Genomic DNA, 20,382 nt, shown 5'->3' with positions numbered 1-20,382 from the left:
TGAGCCTCGGCTGATTCGGATTCTGCCGACCTCAGGGATGGAGGTGGAGGCGGACAGCTGCCAAGGGTCCCACCACTGATCTGCTGCGTGACCTTGGACCATACCCTACCCGTTCTGAGCCTCAGCCTTCCAGTCTGCAAAATGGGGCTGGGCTGCCTCATCCCCTGACCCTTTGGTCCTCCTTAGAGACAGGAGAAGGTAGGGCCGAAGGTGACTGGAGGTTAGGATGGGTTAGCCCTGGGGTGTCCAGTCCCCACAAACTCTTCTTTCTTGCCTCTGTCTCCAGAGTCACCCTTGTGTGAAAGGAGGGCAGGGTTCTGGGTTGAGAGGCCCTCTCCCCCGCTACTGTGGGTGCCACGCTTCCCCTCCCAGGCCCCTCCGCTATTCTGAGGGTACTACCATGGAGGCTGCCATTGTGACACCGGAACCTTGGAGGATGGACATGGGGTTGGTGATGGGGTTGAAGATGGGCGGCCTCAGTGGATGGTGGTTCCCCCTTCCCCAGAGCCCCTCCTGGGGGAATCACCTCCTGTTTTTGCCCAGGGTTGCACACAACTTTGCACAGAGTAGGTCCTTAAATATCTGTTGAGTTAATTGAGGACCCATCTGATGGAACCCCACCACTCCTACCAAGTGTCCTTTAGCTCATTCTCAACAAATCCCCTTTAAATGCCCGCTGAATACCTTGCCCACATGTGCATGACCTTTGATCAGTGGCCTCCCAAAGATGGTAGCTCTAAGATCTCAAAGTGAATCTAGTGGTGGAGCTTCAGGCATTGGGTCAGGAAGGAGAAGCGTTGTGTGAAGTCAGGGAGCCTCCCTGGTACCATAAAAACCCATTTCCCTTTCCCATCACCCCAACAGACCACCTACTTGGTCTCAGAAAGCTGACTGTGAGCCCCGCAAGATTGTTTCCTCACCTGGCTCCAAGAGCTGGCTCTCTTCACTGGTGGTGTTGGGCTGGCCAGATGGGGCTGGACTTGGGTGACCTGAAATTAACCAGCAACAGCCGTGGTGGGTGAGTGAGCTCAGGCCTGGAGGGCACACAGGTGCCTTGAAGGGTAGGGGCCACTTTCTGGAGCCTTCTGTGGCTACATGGGACCTCTGGTAGGACAGGGTCCTCGACCTTGGGTGCACTTACCTCCTTTCGAGGTAGGGAAATTCTCAAGCTTTGGAGTTGCAGCATCCTGCACTTTATCTACTAATAGTGCACGCATCCTCAGAAATCAGAGGAGAACAGAGAGGAACAACTGAGGCTTTGGGGCCAGACCCACTTACCGGCTGAGTGACCATGGAGGGGTTACTAACTGCTCTTGGCCACAGTCCCAGTTTGTTGGCAATAACACTTAAAAGTTTAGTGAATCTAAAAGGAGGCAATACCTGTAAAATACTTCACATACAGAAGAAGCTCAAAAATGGGAGTTATTATCAGGAAAAACCTTTTTGGTTTGGAAAATTTGTCTGAGAAATTCATACCAGACTTTAGGGTAATTGGAGCATCCTGAGCTGGGAACCATTGGACTATGAAGTACTTTCAGACACTAAGAAACTAACATTTGCTGAGGACCGATTATATGCCAGGTCTTTGCATATGTTATTCCATTTTCCTTCAACAATACGGTGAGGTAGGTATTAGCATTCACTTTTTAGAAATCAGGAAAGGGAGGCCCAGAGAATAGAAATCAATTGACTGTGCCGGATTGTGTCCATTCGTCCCTCCAGAGCCTCTGTCCACTTTGCCTTGGGAGGCTGACCTGTTTCGACTAAATCAGCATCTTCCAGGGCACTTGGGCTTCTGTTGGGCTTAGCCAATGGGGAGCCCCAGCAGAGAGAGGAGGGAAGGAAGAGAGTGAAGTCGTGGTGTTTATCCTCCTTGTTCCCTCCCGGTGGGATCCCTTGGGCAGGTTGTGTCCCTCATCTGAAGGTCACTGGTCCTCTCCACGGGGTCACTTCTCCTTGACTTTCTCCTTCCGGGTCTCAATGACCACTCTGTGGTCCTGTCTCCTCAGGCTCAGGGCGATGACAGCTCAGCTGCTCCGAGCTCCTGGTTACTGCATTAGCCTTTCTAAATAGTCCTTTTCTAAATAAGACCCCTTCAAACTCCTATTTTGAGCATGCCACCTGTTTCCTGTTGGGACCCTGGCTGATACATGGCCTGAAGCCACCCAGCTAGCAAGTGGCAGAGCCAGGATTTGAACTGTCTCCGAGGAATTGGATCCATGCCGGGCAGGGATATTTCGGTTGGCAGAAACATAAAAGGAGGGATATGGCTGGGACCGTAGTGCTCATAAAGGAGCTCCTCTACACTTCTTGGTTCTCCTGCCCTTAGGTTGGGGCCATTGACATCTAGGCAGAAGGACGTGTACCCACTGCTGGACCAAGGTAGGTAAGAGGCAGTGAGCCTCCTCCATCTCCTCCTGCTCTGTTGTGGCCAAATTAGAGGCCCTGGGTTCCCGATGCAAAGACAAGGTGGAGGGGGACGTTGACCCACCTTGAATTTTGTGCAAGAAGTGAGCCTTTCTAGTGTTAAGCCATGAAGATTTTGAGATGTACTTATTATCACAGCCTAGCCTGACCTGGCCTGACTGCTGCAGGGGCTGAAGATTCAGGCATGACTGCTATACATTCTCAGCCTCACCTGAGAATATTCCATGGACTCACACCTAGATGAGCGTACACCCACACCCACACACACACACACCTGCAGACACAGCTCTCCTACAAGCATCCAACTGGGCTACTCCCTCACTCAGACAGAAGTAATCAAGCCTTTAATTGCCTGTCTTCACCGACTCCCCGGTTGGCTGCCCAGCCAGACCCCCTGAATGGGAAATGACTCAGAATTCAGAGCACAAACTCTGCAGCTAATGTCATAGTCAGAGCGAGGATTCAAATGCTCCCAAGTTAGGATTTCAGAATCCCGGTTCCCACAGCAATGGTCCCAGTGCTCCTGTGCAGTTGTTATTATTTCTCCCTGTGCTGGGGTGGGGAGGGGGCTGGAGGGACTGGGGTGCTGGCTGCGGTGCGTGTGTGTGTGATTGTGGGGTGTGTGTGTGTATGTGGCTGTGACAGTGTGTGTACCATTATGTGTATGTCTCTGCCTGTATATGTGAGTGTGTATGTTGTTGTGACTGCCTATGTGTCTGTGGGGGGTCTCTGCATGCCTCTGTATAGCTGTCTCTGGTCTGAGAAACTATTTCTCGTGCATAAAGGCACACATGTTTTCTGCCAGATCAGAAAACCCTGGAGGACAGGGCCAAAGGCCGGGTCAGCCCCATAACCCCAGAACGCCCAACGCAGTGTTTGCTGATTGACTGAATGAATGAAAGAGTGAGCAGGGGCCGCCAGCTCCAAGGGCAGCCATCGCCGAGGCAGTTTACTGATACCAGATATACGCAAGGGTTTGTTTTCTGTGTCACAGGCATTTTCCTGTCCCCTATCCCAACAACGGAAACTGGCTTTTGTGTTTTGACTTCTGTGCGCAGGAACAGAAGTTACCTCTCAGCCTCCTTCCATCCAGGCCTCGGTTCACAGAGAACCCAGCGCAGGATCGGCGCTTCCCAGACCTTGTTACTGCCTTTGCCTGGCCCTGTGCTTCACACTTTTCTATAAATTTAATTCTCGTTTTTGCTGCAACAAATTTATTTGAAAAGGAACCTTTACCCTATCCTGTGAATTTGCTTTACAACGCAAAGATGCCCGAATGTAAAAGCATACATTGCAGTTTTTTGAACAGCAAACAATTGGAAAGAGTGAATGCCCATCTGTTGGGAAAGTTGCAGTATAAATATGGTCTATTTACAGCATGGCATCTTATGCAGCCTTTATAAAGAATGAAATAGGCTTATACCTATTTCATAAGTATTTATTTATAATAAGTATTTCATAAGTTGGAGGGATTTCCACGCTCTGTTGAGTAAGGAAGCGAGATACAAAGAAGAAAATATAATATGATACAACTTTTGTAAAACAATGGCCAAAAAAACACTCTTACAAACTGGTATGATTATGTGAACATGGAGGAAAGCATGGAAGAATACAGACCAAGTTATGAAAATGGGTAAATTAGAAAGGTGGGTGGGAATTCCCTGGCGGTCCAGTGGTTAGGACTTTGCGCTTTCAATGCCAAGGGGGCGGGTTCAATCCCTGGTCGGGGAACAAATATCCTGCAAGCCAAAAAAGGGCAACCCCCCCCAAAAAAGGAGGGCTTCAAGGGAAGGACAGAGCAGGGCCAGCTCCGTGGCCGTGTGACCTGCACTTAAGTGTCCTGGACTTGGTTTAATGCTCTGCCGTCTCCATCTTGAAATTCTTAATAATTTTGGAACAAAGGGTCCTGCATTTTCATACTGCACTGGGCCCTGCAAATTATGTTGCTGGTCCTGGGGGTGAGTCATGCCACCATGACTCATGGGAGAAGAGAGGCGGGAGAGAGAGAAGAAACAAGTGGTGAAAGAAAGAGATGAAAGGCTGTACTAAGAAAAATCACATATACAGATGATTATACATAATTTTATATAGATTCCATCTATATAAGATTAGGTACAGGGCTTCCCTTGTGGCGCAGTGGTTGGCAATCTGCCTGCCAATGCAGGGGACACGGGTTCGAGCCCTGGTCTGGTAAGATCCCACATGCCGCGGAGCAACTAGGCCCGTGAGCCACAACTACTGAGCCTGCGCGTCTGGAGCCTGTGCTCCGCAACAAGAGAGGCCGCGACAGTGAGAGGCCCGCTCACCGCGATAAAGAGTGGCCCCTGCTTGCCGCAACTAGAGAAAGCCCTCGCACAGAAACGAAGACCCAACACAACCAAAAATAAATAAATTAATTAATTAATTAATAAATAATAAAAAATAAAGCAATTCCTTTAAAAAAAAAAGATTAGGTACAGAGGTAGGTATGCAGAAAAACTAGAAAAGATAACAAGATAAATGGGCTTTTTGTATTGCTTGCCTAAAATACAAGGGAATTGTAAAAATAAGTATACTAGAAATAAAGCCAAGTTAGAAATATTGAAAGACATGTCATCATCAAATAGAGACTCTTTGAGGAGATCAGATGATCTCTGAGGATGACAGAGCATTGAAAATAAAATAATTAAATACCTTTTTTACCTCTTTGTTCAGTGTTATTTAATGCTCAGTTCATTTACCACTTGGAATTCTCCTGTGTGCCCAGAAAACCATCTTGGGTTGAGCCTCACATTCTGGAAAGTTATGGAGCAAGAGGGATAAGGGAGGGAGGGGAGGGTTTCTGACTGGGAGGAGAAAGAAGTTGGGAGAGCTACCCAGCCCCCCCAAGGAAGGTGGCAGCTTTTTTAGGCTGGTCCCAAGCAGAGTGGGGCAGGACGCTGGCTAGGGCAGCAAGAGGAAGATGCCAGGGGAGGATGAAGTGAAGGAGACAGAGCATGGGGAAAACGAAAGCACTGCAGAGCCATCTTGCCAGGAGCCCGAGAAAATGGGCCACTCGTCCCCTTCCTGGGTCACCCAGGCCCATGGGATTTCCCCGTAGTTTTTGGAAGGTGAGAGACACAGGGAGGGAGGAGGCACAGACACTGAAGGAAAGGGGGGTGTTCTCCCAGCCAAGGCCCCAGCTGGCCGGCCCAATGTCAGCAAGGCTGGGAGGGAGAGTTTCAGGTCCCTGTAGGGGCTGTGGGATGCCGGCCTGGCCACACACCCATATGGGGGTGAGATAGACATCAGCTACCACTGAGGGCACCCTCGGCCCTGGCTCCACCAGGTGTGTCGAGGAACACGTAGGCGCATAGTAGATGCTCACCCAGTGGACGACGGATGCAGAGATGCTGTATAGAGGGGAAGGCACGGTGGAGCAGGGCTACAGAACTATGGGGGGAGGAACCCACCAAAAGAACCAGTGTGGGCAGCGTGGCAGGCAGCATCGGCCAGAAGCTCATCCTTCTCTCCTTAATATCAGTGCAAAGTGTTTGTGAGCATGTGTGTCAACAGCCTTAAAAACAAAAAAGAACAAACCAGTCCCTTTTGATCCAGTAATTCCAGTTCTGGGAACCTATCCTAAAGAAACAATCCAGAATACCACACTACACAGCGGTTAGCGTCCACGCATCGGAATTGGAAAGTTCTCGATTCTTTTTGCTAGCGGAACCCCTTTCTAACTGTGTGACTCAGGCAAATCATTGACCTCTCTGAGCCTCGGTGGCCCTCCTGTAAAACGGGGGCAACAAGCACCCACGTTGCGGGCTTGCCATGAGGATTAAGAGAGATGGTGCCGCCGGGGCACCCTGAGTGGCTGCCTTGTTAGACAAAAAGCCTGCAGCCACGTGGCTTCTAATACTTAAAAAACAAAAACAAAACTGGAGACAAGGAGACAACTGAATTGTCTAAAAGGGATCGAAGGATTGGTTAGGAAAACACAGCATGTTAAAAATTTTGCAAAAAAAAAAAAAAAATTTGGGCTTCCCTGGTGGCGCAGTGGTTGAGCATCTGCCTGCCACTGCAGGGGACACGGGTTCGAGCCCTGGTCTGGGAAGATCCCACATGCCGCGGAGCAACTAGGCCCGTGAGCCACAACTACTGAGCCTGCGCGTCTGGAGCCTGTGCTCTGCAACAAGAGAGGCCACGATAGTGAGAGGCCTGCGCACCGCGATGAAGAGTGGCCCCCACTTGCCGCAACTAGAGAAAAGCCCTCGCACAGAAATGAAGACCCAACACAGCCATAAATAAAAATAAATAAATAAATAAAACACAAACTGACTCACACTCACACACACACACACAAAAAAATTTACCAAGAGTTTTTAAGAATGTGAGGGGAAGACCATGTTGCAAGGTTCGGTGATGGAAGCAGGATACACAGTTCTCTCTCCCCAGGGCTCCCGTCCCAGCCTTGGCTTTAAGCTTCTGAAGGTCTTCCAGGACCCAGAGGGACCCAAGTTCAATGCCTCGTTCTAGCTTCTCATCGTACCCTGGGCTTTTCCTCTGTGACCCCAGCCACAGGTGATTACGTATTTTATTTATGAGCAGTTTTGTGGCTGTCAGTCCCACTGAATTCTAAGCGTCCCATGTGTACCCCAAGGCCCACAGACTCCCAGTGCAGTGGCCTCCCAAGTTGGCCCAGCTGCTGCTCCAGGGCACTGCCGGGGCGGGGGTGGGGTGTGCCCCCCTCCAGGATTGGGACCAGGCCCCAGGGACTGCAGTGCCCACAAGTTTTGGGAGTGGCATGGGACTGTTGGCCAGGAGACCACCACGAATTGTGTTCATGCAGACCAGCCTTTCATGCCCTGAGCAAGGATGACGAAGGCTAGTTGAACCCAGGAGGACCTGCCTCCCAGGCTCTAGCTTGGGGCCCAGATATTCAAAGAGGGCAGCTGTCCAGAAACATCCACTGACCCCTAGTCCTGAGATTCACTAGGTGGGCACTGGACTGCCATTCCCAGTTTGCAGATGGACATTTGGGAGACAACCAGATGGGTAACTAGTGTTCTATTTCCATCCCACACCGATGGGAGCCATTACCCATCTCAGGCATCTTGAGTCCAAAATGTAGAGCGATAAGGGAAGGACGTTGTGATTCTTCCCATTGCTCTGATGGGGAAAGGGGAGGCCCCAAGACATGCCAAGTACCCACCACAACTTCCTGGCACAGCTCAGCGATATAGGTGACATGTATTCAGTATGTTCACATACCAGGCCTTTTAAAAATACTTTAGATGAATTAACCAGTTTAATTCTCACAGCAAGTCCACAAAGTGGGGAAACCAAGGTGCAAAAAAGTTTAGTAGTAATTTGCTCAAGATGACACAGCAAGAAAATGGCAAAGCTAGGATCCGAACCCAGGCTGCATGGTTCAAGAACCCACACTCTTAACCACTCTACTCCACTGGGTTGGAATCCAACATCCTGGTTTCTGGTTCAGTGACTGACCATGCCAAAGGCGAGGGGCAGGGAGCTCTGACAACCCGGGTGGTCTTCCAAACTCCTTCCAGCTCTACCACACTCAGCCAGCCCTGAACTTAGATAGCCCACCTCCAAGGGTGATGCAACTCAGCACTCAGTCAAGCCCCAGGGACCAATTCCCAAAAGGGCCCTGACTCTAAAGATGCGCAGCCGTGAGGAAGCCATCCTTCCCTAGGTCAGGATCTCCTGAGATGGCATTCTGCCCGCCATCCCCACAACAAGGACAAGATGAGGTCTGGCAGCCCAGCCAGGAGCTTCTCCACCCCTTCCCCACCAACTCTCCCACACAGGCTGGCTCGGGCACTCCCTGAGCCCCCTTGTTTCAATTCTGAGGCCAGAGGAGAAATGGGTTGCTTGGAAGAGTCAAGGACTAATAGCCCCAGGGAGTTTAGGGGGAGGAGCCCCGAGTGGGAGGGTACTGGGACTACAGTGAATGTTTTTCTTTGAAAGACTCTCTTGAGGTTGTTGATGGAGAGCAATTTTTTTTTTAAGTGTAATACTAGTTTTATTTACTAATAGCTAGTGATCTTTAGTGGAACCATAAACCTCTGAAATGCTTTTTTTTTTTAATTTTTATTTTATATTGGAATATAGTTGATTAACAATGTTGCGTGAGTTTCAGGTGTACAGCCAAGTGATTCAGTTATACATATACATATATCTATTCCTTTTCAAATTCTTTTCCCGTTTAGGTTAATACAGAGTATTGAGCAGAGTTCCCTGTGCTATACAGTAGGTCCTTGTTGGTTAACTATTTTAAATATAGCAGTGTGTACAAGCAGTCCCAAACTCGATGGAGAGCAATTGTTAAAACAACTGGAAAGAAAAGACAAACAGTCTATAATTCCATTAAAATTGGAAAGAAGCATAGCACTGGCTCGCACAAATAACTTATGACTTGATTCAGAGGGAATAGCTGTGTCCTGCCTTTGAAGGGACTTGGAGAGGTTAGGTTGAGTTTATTTTGTCGCAGAGACTGAAGCTGTCCTGGGGGCTTGGTTGGACAGTGTGGTCCTCGCTTCCAGAGGTGACCGGCATCGATGGCTGCGTGACTAGACCAGGCTGTACCCACTGGGGACTTTCGAAACCCAGGAAGGTTGGGCTGACTTCTCCCCCATGGGAACCCAAGAGAAAGTCAACAACTTGGTGTCTTAGGCTTATTTAACTTATTTTACAGGATTTTTGTTTGTTTGTTTTCATTCTCTCTCATCATACCTAGGAAGGGCTTAGGGACACAAGGAAAACTCAGTGCACAGGCTATGGACTGAATGTGTATGTCTTCCTAAAAATTCATATTTATATGAATAAATTCATATTCGAAGCGCTAATCCCCACTGTGATGGCGTTAGGAAGTGGGGGCTTTGAGAGATAATTTGGGATAGATGAGGTTATGAGGGTGGAGCCCTCATGATGGAAAAAAAAAAAAAGCAAGAGACATAAGATCTCTCTATCGTGTGAGGATACAGCAAGAAGGCGGCTGTCTGCAGACCAGGAAGAGGACCCTTACCAGACACAGAAGCTGTTGGCACCTTGATCTTGGACTTCTTAGCCTCCAGAAACGTGAGAAACAAATGTTTGTTGTTTAAGCCACAAACATTTAAACCACCTAGTCTATGGTATTTTGCTATAGCAGCCCAAGCTAAAGCAGCACGTGATTGACAGAGAAAAGTGATGACAAAGGCTTCAAGAGTCCCAGCCCCAAAGGTCCTCAGTCACGCAGGTCAGAGAAATCCAGACTTTTTAGCTTGTATTTGTCACCATATTATATAACAGAGGATGCTCACCTGCATGACCTCCTCCCTACATGCCAGATTGAATTCCCCTCCTTCCCATCACCAAACCCAGGGGAGGTAAAAGACAACAGTTCGTAATCTGCAGTGAGAGGAAACTCAAAGATCAAATCAAGGTACACCACCGGCTTTGGGGTATGATCTGTTTCTGGAACTCCCCGTCTTACTCTCCTGCTCAGGAAAGTGAGGGCGTGTGAGCGATGTTTCCCTGAAAGCTGAGAAAAGAGTCTATTGCTGTTCTGCATTCAATTCCATTAACACTTGCTGAACTTGTACCACATGCTGGGGCCTGGAGTAGGTATTAGGGAAGTAAGCGTAAATGGGATGATCCCGGGAGTAGGAGAGCCCACAGCCTTCCCAGCACCAATGCATCAGCTTCACAGTTGTCACTCTTGGGAAATATTTTTTTATTTTCAAGTTTTTTTAATTGTCTTCTCAGTTACTAATAAAAGAACAGACATTTAATCAAAGAAGACATACACCTGGCAAGTGAGCACAAAAATGTTCAACATCATGAATCATTAGGGAAATGCAATCAAACCATAGTGAGATACATCTCCACACTTTTAAAACAGGTAGGGGCTTCCCTGGTGGCGCAGTCGTTGAGAATCCGCCTGCCAATGCAGGGGACACGGGTTCGAGCCCAGGTCTGGGACGATCCCACATGCCGCGGAGCAACTAGGCCCGTGAGCCACAATTACTGAGCCTGCGCGTCTGGAGCCCGTGCTCCGCAACAAGAGAGGCCGCGATAGTGAGAGGCCCGTGCACCGCGATGAAGAGTGGCCCCCGCTTGCCACAACTAGAGAAAGCCCTCGCGCAGAAACAAAGACCCAACACAACCAAAAATAAATAAATAAATAAGTAAATTTAAAATAAAAAAAAACAGGTAATACTCAAAGTACTGATCATACCAACCAAGTACCGGTGAGGAATACAGGGGGACTGGATTGCTCCCATACTGTTGATGGGAATACAAATGGGTACAGCCCTTCATTTAGAACAAGAAACCATATGTTCGTATAAAGAATTTTATGTACATGTTCATAGTAAACTTATCTGTGATAGCCAAACTGGAAACAAACAGGAAATTCTTTTTTCATGATTTAGAACGGAGACTTTGGGGACAGACAGAATAGTGATCTGAACCCATCTCTGTCGATCACTAGCTGTGTGACCTTGGGAAAGTCACTGAGCCCTGCTAGACTTCAGTTTTAACCTGGCACTGGGCATAATACATAAGCCACATTGGATCGCTTTGAAGGGGTGCATGGATAACATATGTAACATGCTTAGGACGTGGTACATGGCCGCTGCCATTATGTCCCCCCACTCTGCTTTCTCCTGTTCGGTCCCGAATGGACATGGGAGGGCAGCTGGCCATTGACTATCTATCTATTCATTCATCCCAGGCATAACGATGGCTCTGAGGGTGCCTCAGTTTTCTCTGCAAAGGGACAATTCCAGTTCCCCCAAAGCTGCCTTCTTTCCTCTTGCCTCCCCGTCTTTCTTAGGAAGCTTAGCAGAGCTGCCTCACACTCACAACTCGCTGTTCCCTTCCTTGGCTCTACAAACATGGCATCCAGTGTTCCTAGAGATGAGATGTGGACTGCAGTTGCCATGGTTACAGGAGTTCCTCTAAAAGCAAAGGCTCCTGTGGACCTGGCCCCAAGGCTTGCTCAGGTTCCCATGCCAGACTCTACCTTCTTTGCAGGTACCAGATGGTAAGACAGGATACCACCAAGCATAGAGATTCATGAGCAACTCATGATTGAGTTGCTCCAAGTGAGCCCAGCAGGCCAGAGACACTGGCCTTTTACAAGCCCTATCTTCTTGATCCCCCCGTAAGGATTCAGACCATTGTGTGCAGGAGGTGGACGTCCAGGTTCCTCTTCTAGAATTCCGATTCAGTAGGTCTTGGATGGGGCCCTAGCATCTGGATCGTGTAGAACCGTCTACCAGGTCTTGGGCAGCAGAAAGAGCATGGGATTGGAACTGAACAAGCCTGGGTTTGAAAACCAGCTTCTTCCTTACTATGGAGACCTTGGGCAAATCTCTTCATATGCCCAACTTGCCTCCCTCACCTCACAGGTATAAAAACCTCACAGGACTGAAACAAGATCACACAAAAATCCAATACCTGGCCCCAGTAAGTAGCGAAGAAGATCCTGCGGAATCAACAAGCACAAATGTATATATGTGATAGATGTGTGTGTGCATATGAGGAATAGGCAGTAAAAGATTATCAACAAGATACACAGGCTGATCATATTCTTGTAAATACAATGCATAGAAAAATGGCCAAAGAGACCTCATAAAGTTGAGGATGCTGATATCTTGACTCCAAAATGATACTTTTCTATGTATAGCTTAGAAAAATATTTGCTGGCAAGTTCACATGCAGACATATACAGGGATTGTCACTGTAGCACTGTATGTAATCAAAGAAAATTGGAAGTAATCTAACAGTTCATCAGCAGGAAATAATTAATGATACTATGTTATATTTATAGACTGAATTATTTTGTTAAAAGAATGAACTAGATCTATATCTATCCACTTGGATAGATCTTTGAAACATATATTGAGCAAGAAAAGTAAGCTGTAGAACAATACATCCAATATGGTACCATTTATAGAAAATATGGCACATGTACTATCTGTTGGGTATTGATACATTTTTATGTAATAAAAGTATAAAAACATGGAAAAGAAGGGTACACGCACCACACTTTGGAGCATGAGTGCTCTGGGGAGGGAGGGATAAGGAAATATTTCAGCAGCATCTGTATGGTTTTCTTCCTTATTAAAATAGATCTGAGCAAATATGCAAAAATGTAAACATTTCTTAAATCTGGGTGGTGGGGATGCCTAGGAGTTGTTGAAACACTCTCTGTACTTCTGTGTGTTTTTCAATATTTCTCTCTAACAAAATGTCTGGAAGATTCTATAACAGGGTGGTAACAACAGTTACCACTACAGGTAAATTTCTTTCTTTTTTTCCTGTAGTTGCTAAATTCTGTACTATTTACATTATATATAATTTTAGTGTTGAAAATGAAAACAACAGTTTTTTAAAATGACAACATATGTGAAAAAGCCTTTGTAAATTGTTTGAATCATATCAATGCCCCCTGCCAATGAGTCTTGTGTGCTTACATGGGTTTTTAATAGTTTTAAATTCTTTCATCTCCATCATGATGCTCAGAGGAAGGTATTATTATCCCCACTTTACAAATGGGGAAATTTAGGGTCCAAGAGGTGTGGAGGAACTTTCCAGAACAACAAGGCTCATAAGAGGCAAAACAGGGGAACTTCCCTGGTGGTTCAGTGGTAGAGAATCCGTCTTGCAATGCAGGGGACGCGGGTTCGATCCCTGGTCGGAGAACTAAGATCCCATACGCCACGGGGCAACGAAGCTTGCGCGTCACAACTAGAGACCCCGAGTGCCACAACTACAGAGCCCACGTGCTCTGGAGCCCACTCGCCACAACTAGAGAGAAGCCCTTGCGCCACAACTAGAGAGAAGCCCACGCGCCGCAATGAAAGATCCCACGTGCCGCAACGAAGACCGGATGCAGCCAATAAATAAATAAATAAAGGCAAAGCAGGATTTGAACCCAGACAAAGGGTTTCCTGGGCTGCCTTGATTACACCTGTTCAGGAAGTTACTGCAAGAGAGGTGACCTTTGGGCCGGGGCTTGGGGTCAAGGAACATTTCATTGGGGCAGAGGGAGCAGATCCATATTTATTGAACAGAGAGCTTTATAGACGTTGTCATTCAGAAGCATCATGATGACCCTGTGAGGAAGTGCTATTATGAAACCCATTTAACTGACAAAGAGGCTCAGAGAAATTGTTACTACTCCAAGGTCACAGAGCTTGGTGGTGAAAGAGCCAGAATTCAAATCCAAGCATGTTCCCCAGATTCACTCTTTCCACTGTGTCAGGCAGCTTCCACAAGTGAGAGAAGGCAGAGGGGCATTTTGGGTAGGAGGTACAGCACATGCAAAGGCCCGGAGGCAGGACAGGGCCTGCTGTGTTAAACTAGAAACTCAAGTATGTGAAATTCAAGAATAAAATCCCCCAGAGTTTGGCCTCTGTGCGAAGGGCAGGGCTGGGTTTCTGGGTTTCAGTGGAAGCTGAAATTCTACTGGGCCACGCAGGATTTTCCAGGGGGCCCGTCCCCACCCACCGGCTCTCAGGAGTGACTCTGGTTCGAAGTCTCCGAGAGCTGCTGGAGCAGCAGTTTCTGGGTGAATGAAGCTTGAGTGTGGGCAAGGGGTGAAAATCCCCCCAGCTCTCAGGGGTGATGCTGACAACTTCCTGAGGTGGCCGAAAGCCCCCTTAAGAGAAGGGCCCCCTTAATGTCAGGCATCTAGCAGCTGTTGGAAGTCATCATCATTCCTCCTAGGAAGGAAACACAGCCCTTCCCAAGCAGGTGGGACTTCAGGCTGGGACCAGAATGTCTCCTAGGGTGTAGGGACCAACCCTGGCTCAGCAGCTGTGCCCATTAGCTCCAAGGGGCCCCTCCCCTCTCACCACCCACCTCTTCTCTCTAAACAAATCCAGGCCCAAATCCAGGTTCAAAGGGGAAGCTGGGGAGGCACGGGGGATGTTCAGCCTGAATCTCCACGGCCACCTTGTGTCATTAGCAGCTGAAGGCCGGCAGCAGCCAACGGCCACAAGACCAACCAGGCCCATGAGTTCAAGTTCAGGAAATAAATTTGGGTTCCCTGGGAGGAGGTAGCATTTGTGTGTCCCTGCTTTACATACAGCACGCACTCTCCTATGACTCTCCATTGGGCCCACTGAAGTCTCAGTTTTCCAGGTAAGAAGCTTGAGCGACTTGCCCAAGGCCACAGTTACTAAGATGTGGAACCAGAATTCAGCTTCCGGTCTCTCTAAATTCAAGCCCACTTCTTAGCTCTCTGGCGATATGGTCACCCCACCCTCCCCTCCATAAGTCACGTCTAGGGCACTTCTGAAGTGGCTCAAAAATTTTCATGTTTCTGCCTATCTTAGCCCTTAGTCAGGGAGGTGCCATTCCTTCCTTCCTTCCTTCATTCATTTGTTCCTCATTCTTGGCCAGGTTCTGTGCCAGGCCCCAAGCCATGGAAGAGGATGAAGATATACTCAGAGTTGATTATGATCAGGTAGAAGTGCTATCCCAGGGGTCAGAATAAAGTGCTCTGGGAAGGGTAGAGGTGAGAGGGAATCATTCTGACAATTGGGAGGGGCCTTAGAGGATGAGTAGGAGTTCTCAAGGATGAGAACATGATGGAGAGCAGGAAATATCCAAGCCTTTGCCAAACAACCTGGGAGATCTAACTTGTACCTTTCCACGGGGCGAGCGGGCTCAGAGGAGAGATCATGTGGGGCAGTGATCTACCACTCTCCATGCCACCCTTTCTCCCCGCCAGTGGCCTGACACCACAGGGCTTCCCTATCCTTCCTTGCAAAGGTGCTCGAGCTCTGACTTAAATGCTGGGAAGACGTCGTTGCTTTCTCAGTCCCTGAATCCCAGCAACGGGTAAGATCTCTGATCAGCATCTCCCCCTCCGGTGTCTAAAGAGGCCTTCACATTGGGGCAAGGAGAGAGCCAGCTGAATGTTTGGTCAATGCCAAAGTATGATGGACCCTTGGGAAGCTTTGCAGAGGTTTGAGGTGGGCATTCTAGCTCTGGCAACCAGCACCTGCTGCTTTGGGGTGAGGGTCTGGCTCAGCCAACAGACCTCCCACCTACTCACTCCCCGCCGCATCCCGCCCTCCCAATCCACCCCTCTGGCTGGTGACTCTGCTTCTAAACTCCAGAGTCCTGGGGAGCAAAGAAGTCAAGAAGCCACCTCCATAGGGTTGGGGGCAGCACGGCAGAGCTGGAAGCAGGTGGGCTTTGGAGTCAGACAGATGTGAGTCCGAATCCCATCTCTTCCTCTTAATACCAGGATCTGGATTTCTTTTCTTTTTTAAAAAATTTTTATTGGCATATAGTTGATTTACAATATTGTGTTAGTTTCAGGTGTACAGCAAAGTGAATCAGTTTTACATATACATATATGCACTCTTTTTCCTAAACTCTAGTATCATCAGTGACCTTTGTCCATGTAAGCAGTGATGTTCATAGCCACCTCCTGGGGCTACTGGGAGATTAAAAGAGAAAATGATCGTCATGGGGCCTGACTCTCAATAGCTATTTGGCAACACGCTTGCACAATCTTTAATGCAATTCTGAAGCCCCAGATACCCCTGGGTTTTTCATAACTCTGTGGGTGGTCTTCCTGACCTGAAATGATGCTGGCTTGTCCTTGGTCTTTATTTATTCTACATGGTGTGAAAAATCATATATTTTGTTGCAGAAACATTAAGGTATTTGGTTACAGGGGCTGCTCAGGCCCCTGCTGAGACATTACATAACATAAACATGTCACCTCTCTAAAATCCTAACATTCCAGATTCTGATTTGAACCTGGCCCCAGAGATTCCAGAAAGAGACTCAGGGCCTGAAACGGTTTCCTGTCTTTCCCTTGAAGGAGCAGCTGTGTGGATGAGTTCTCGAAATTTAAGGCCAGAAATGATGACCTAACTTCCCCCTTTATCTTCTTCTTTCCTCACCTTCCCCAGTGGAAACCCTCCTCAGAAAAGAATCTTCTTCCATTAACCAATGAGGACAAGGCAAGCAATAGAATAATGGGCAAAAGGCAGGAGGAGGCCCTTCACAGAAGAAGAAACACACAGGACCCTTGAACATATGAAAAACACCCAGCCACACAGCCGCAGAGGAAAGCAACGTCAGGCCACAGGGAGAGACTGTTTCACAGGCACTAGATTGTCGACAATTAAGAAGGGTGGTAATATGGAGTGTTGGCGAGAATGGGGATCAGTAGGGACTCTGTACATTGCTGGGGGGTGGGGGGGCGGAACAAAGCTGTCACAACCACTCTAGAAAGCATTTCCATAGTCGTGACTCAGAAATTCCACTCCTGAGAACACGCACGCACGCACGCACTGCTATGGGCTGAATTGTGTCCCAGCAAAACAGATATGTTGGAGTCCATACCTCCCAGTACCTCAGAATGCAACCTTGTTTGGAGATTGGGTCTTCACAGAGTTAAAATAAGGTCACTAGGGTGGGCCCTAATCCAGTACGACTGCTGTCCTCATAAAAAGGAGAAATTTGGAGGCAGACGTATGCACATACGAAGGCAGAGATGGGGATTTGTTTCTAGAAGCCAAGAAATGCCGAAGATTGTCAGCAAACCACCAGAAGCTAGGAGAGAGGCGTGGAACAGATTCTCCCTCACGGCCTCAGAAGGAACCCACCCTGCTGTCACCCTGATCTTGAATTTTCAGCCTCCAGAATTGTGAGACAATACATTTCTGTTGTTCATGCACCCGTTTGTAGTACTTTGCAGCCCTAGGAAACTAAGTCACACACGTACCTGCAACAAAGGTCACCTCTGGGAGGCAAGAGCTGGCAAGAGCCCACAGCTGCTTCTAGGGAGACTTGGGAGGGAGGAGGAGGGGAACCCGCAGGACGGATGGGATGTGCCCTCCTTCACTTCCAGATCGCCAGAGTCAAAAAATCCAAAAGTGCTTTGTGGGACTGAGTTTCATGGCTACATGGACGTGGCTGGAACTGAGCCAGCTCCCACAGATGCAGGTGATGAAAAATGGTCTCTAAAGATCTTCAGGGAGGGCTTTAGAGTCTATCTAGAGAGCGAGAATTGGAAAGCTGACATTCCGGTCGTACCCATTTCCCCTCAGAGAGGTTTGGAAACTTGCCCAAAGTCACAGAGAAGGTGGTGCGGCCTGGGATCCCATGCTGGTCTCCGAGACCCCAGAATCCACGTCCTCACAGCCATTCTGACAAATATTCATCACAACCAACACAGTGCCCTTCAGCACACCCACCTCCGCGCTGATGCGACTAAACGCCCACGACGCTACAGAGACTTACACACTCCCTCCCTCAGGAACGAAAGGCCTCACTGTGTGCGCGTGCTGGGTGAGATTTCTTTTAATGTGGCTGTTATAACATTTTTACAATAAGGATGACTAATGTTTACATCGTGTCTGAATTCTCAGCTGGAACCAGGTGGGAGTGACAAGGAGAGATGGTAGAATTGAGACCAGCCATTGTTACGACCTTGGGTGAGTCCCTGTCCCCTTTGCCCTCCTCCCACAGCCCCCGATGTGAGGTTGCCAAGAAGACTTTGTTTCCCTCCCTCACAACACAGCCCCCGCTGTCCCCACTGCCTCCCCCCAACTGGTCCTTCCACCAGTTAACGCAGTATATCCCACACCAGACCAATTTAAGATCCAAGATTAAATAGTATTGAATCACACAGTAAGCAGATGACTCCTTTTCCAATTCTTCAGTCCTGGGGATTACAAGTCTTTAACAAAGGGAGAGCTGACTTGGGTTTGGCTGGCAGGCTAGTGAAGGACGCAGTTGTTCTGAGTGTCTTATCTGTTTATACAGATATATTCAATTTATTGAAGCAACATTGGTCTGAGATATATGAAACCTAGAAGATGTCTAGGTTTAAATAAACTTACTTAGGCTTACATACGAAGTTGATTATAAAAAATATTTGTTAAATAATTGTATACACATAAGGGCAAATCAAATCACATCCTTTTATACTTAAAACTCTCTGATGATTTCCCATTTCCTTTGGATTAATTCCAAGCCCGTACGTGATCCGTTTTCCCTGACATGTGTCAACCTCTCCATCTCCATCTCCTCCACTCTCCCCTTCCCTCTGTAATCTCCTCCAGCATGTGAACCTCACTCCTGCTTCAGGGCCTTTGCACCTGCCATGCCCTCTGCCTGGAATGTCCTGCTCCCTGATCTTGGCACGCCCAGTTCATCCCATCAATCAGATCTCTGCTCACATGTCGTCAGAGGCCTTACCTGCATCCCCATTCCAATCTCTCTGTCTTCCTTCCTTTGCTCTATTTCCTTTGTTGCACATATTCCTCTCTGAAATGATACTATTTTTTTTTTGGTAGTCATTTTTTAAAATTAATTTTTATTGGAGTATAGTTGCTTTACAATGTTGTGTTAGTTCCTACTGTATGGCAAAATGAATCAGCTATGCATATACATATTTCCCCTCTTTTTTGGATTTCCTTCCCATTTAGGTCACCAGAGTGCGTTAAGTAGAGTTCCCTGTGCTATACAGTAGGTTCTCATTAGTTACCTATTTTATACATAGTATCAATAGTGTATAGGTGTCAATCCCAATCTCCCAATTCCTCCCATTCCCCCCCGCTTTGCCCGTTGGTAACCATACATTTGTTTTCTACGTCTGTGTCTCTATTTCTGCTTTGAAACGATACTATTTTTTAAACGTTTATTCATTTGTCTGTTTTCTCCACTAGAATATGAGCTCCTTGAAGTCTGGGACTTCGTCTTGCATCCTCAGTGGCTAAAAACAGTGCCCAACACGTAATAGGAGCTCCACAAATGAATGGCAGGAAGCTGTGAAGGTGGAGGGAGGATGGGCCGGGGAGCAGGGAGGAGCCCCGCCAGGCTCCACAAGGAGGCAAGGCAAGATGGCGGCCGTCAGAGGCTCAGCCTGAGAGCTCACACTTGGCCCCATCAGCACCAGCCTTCAAGACACTGAGCCAACTGGTTCCCACTCACTGAGCCAGCAGAGAAAGCTGAGTCGGCCACTATATCTGTAAGAGAATGATGGCGTTACAACGTCACCATCAAGAAACTATCATGATAATAACTGATTCAGGCCAGAGTCAGCCATAATATTACGAGTGGGTAAAGGTTTGAAGGGAACCAAAAAATTTACGTATTCTCAAAGAATCTGCCCACAAGAGACATATTTATTACAAAGGAGAGAAGTGACTTTACCTAGCAGACATCACCTTAGCCAAGCAACCAGAGTTAGACCATGGGTAATGGGACAAGCTGATACCATGTCTGAGAAGGACACAACTTCACTTCTCTGAAACTCCTGCCAGAAAAGACACAACTAATCACGAGGAATCATCAGACAAGCCCCGCTGAGGAACATTTTACAGAATAACTGGCCTGTACTCTTCAAAATGATCAATATCTTGAAAGAAAAAAATCTGAGCAATTGTTCTAGATTAAAGGGAAATAAGGAGAATGAAATGCAACACATTCAATGGAATTTTCTTTTGCCTCTAAGGCAAATTGTTTTGGAGCAATTGGCAAAATCTGAAAAAGTTCTACAGATTATTTTTGTAGCAATGTTAATCACCTGATTTTGATATGTGGACGGTGGTTACATAAGCGAATGACCTTTTTTTTTTTTTTTAAGACATGTTGAAGTATTTAGGAGAAAGGGAAGTTATGTCTACAACCTACTCTCAAATGGTTCAAGAAAGATGTAATAGACAGAAAAATAGAGAAAATGATAAAAATACTACTAGTCCGGAATCTGAGTAAAGAGCATATGGAAAATCTTTGTATATTTTTGCAACTTCTCAGTAAGTCTAAAATTGTGCTGAAATAATTTTTTTTTTTTAAATAAAACTAAACAAAACAGTCGGGGAGCCGTTGAGATGGTGGAGGCAAAGTGGCTGCAGGAAGCCAGCTCCTCGCCTCACAAAGCTGACATCTCAGAGCCCAGGGTCAGCTGTGTTCACCTCAGACCCACGTCGGACCACAGCCCTCCCG

General features: G+C 47.5%; 1 protein-coding gene across 1 annotated transcript in view; it reads right to left on the bottom strand.

Moving 5' to 3' along the window:
• The window catches only part of CD6 (CD6 molecule), a 39,904-nt gene that overhangs the window by 10,812 nt on the left and 8,710 nt on the right, over nt 1-20,382 (bottom strand). The window contains exon 2 of the mRNA XM_061203436.1: nt 921-989. Within this exon, the coding sequence (XP_061059419.1) occupies nt 921-989 (69 nt within the window). The remainder of the gene's footprint in view (nt 1-920; nt 990-20,382) is intronic.

Source organism: Eubalaena glacialis, chromosome 10, assembly GCF_028564815.1.
Source record: "Eubalaena glacialis isolate mEubGla1 chromosome 10, mEubGla1.1.hap2.+ XY, whole genome shotgun sequence".
Classification (NCBI taxonomy): Eukaryota; Metazoa; Chordata; class Mammalia; order Artiodactyla; family Balaenidae; genus Eubalaena; species Eubalaena glacialis.
Note: the sequence above shows the minus strand (reverse complement) of the source record. Positions and strands in the feature narration are given on the sequence as shown.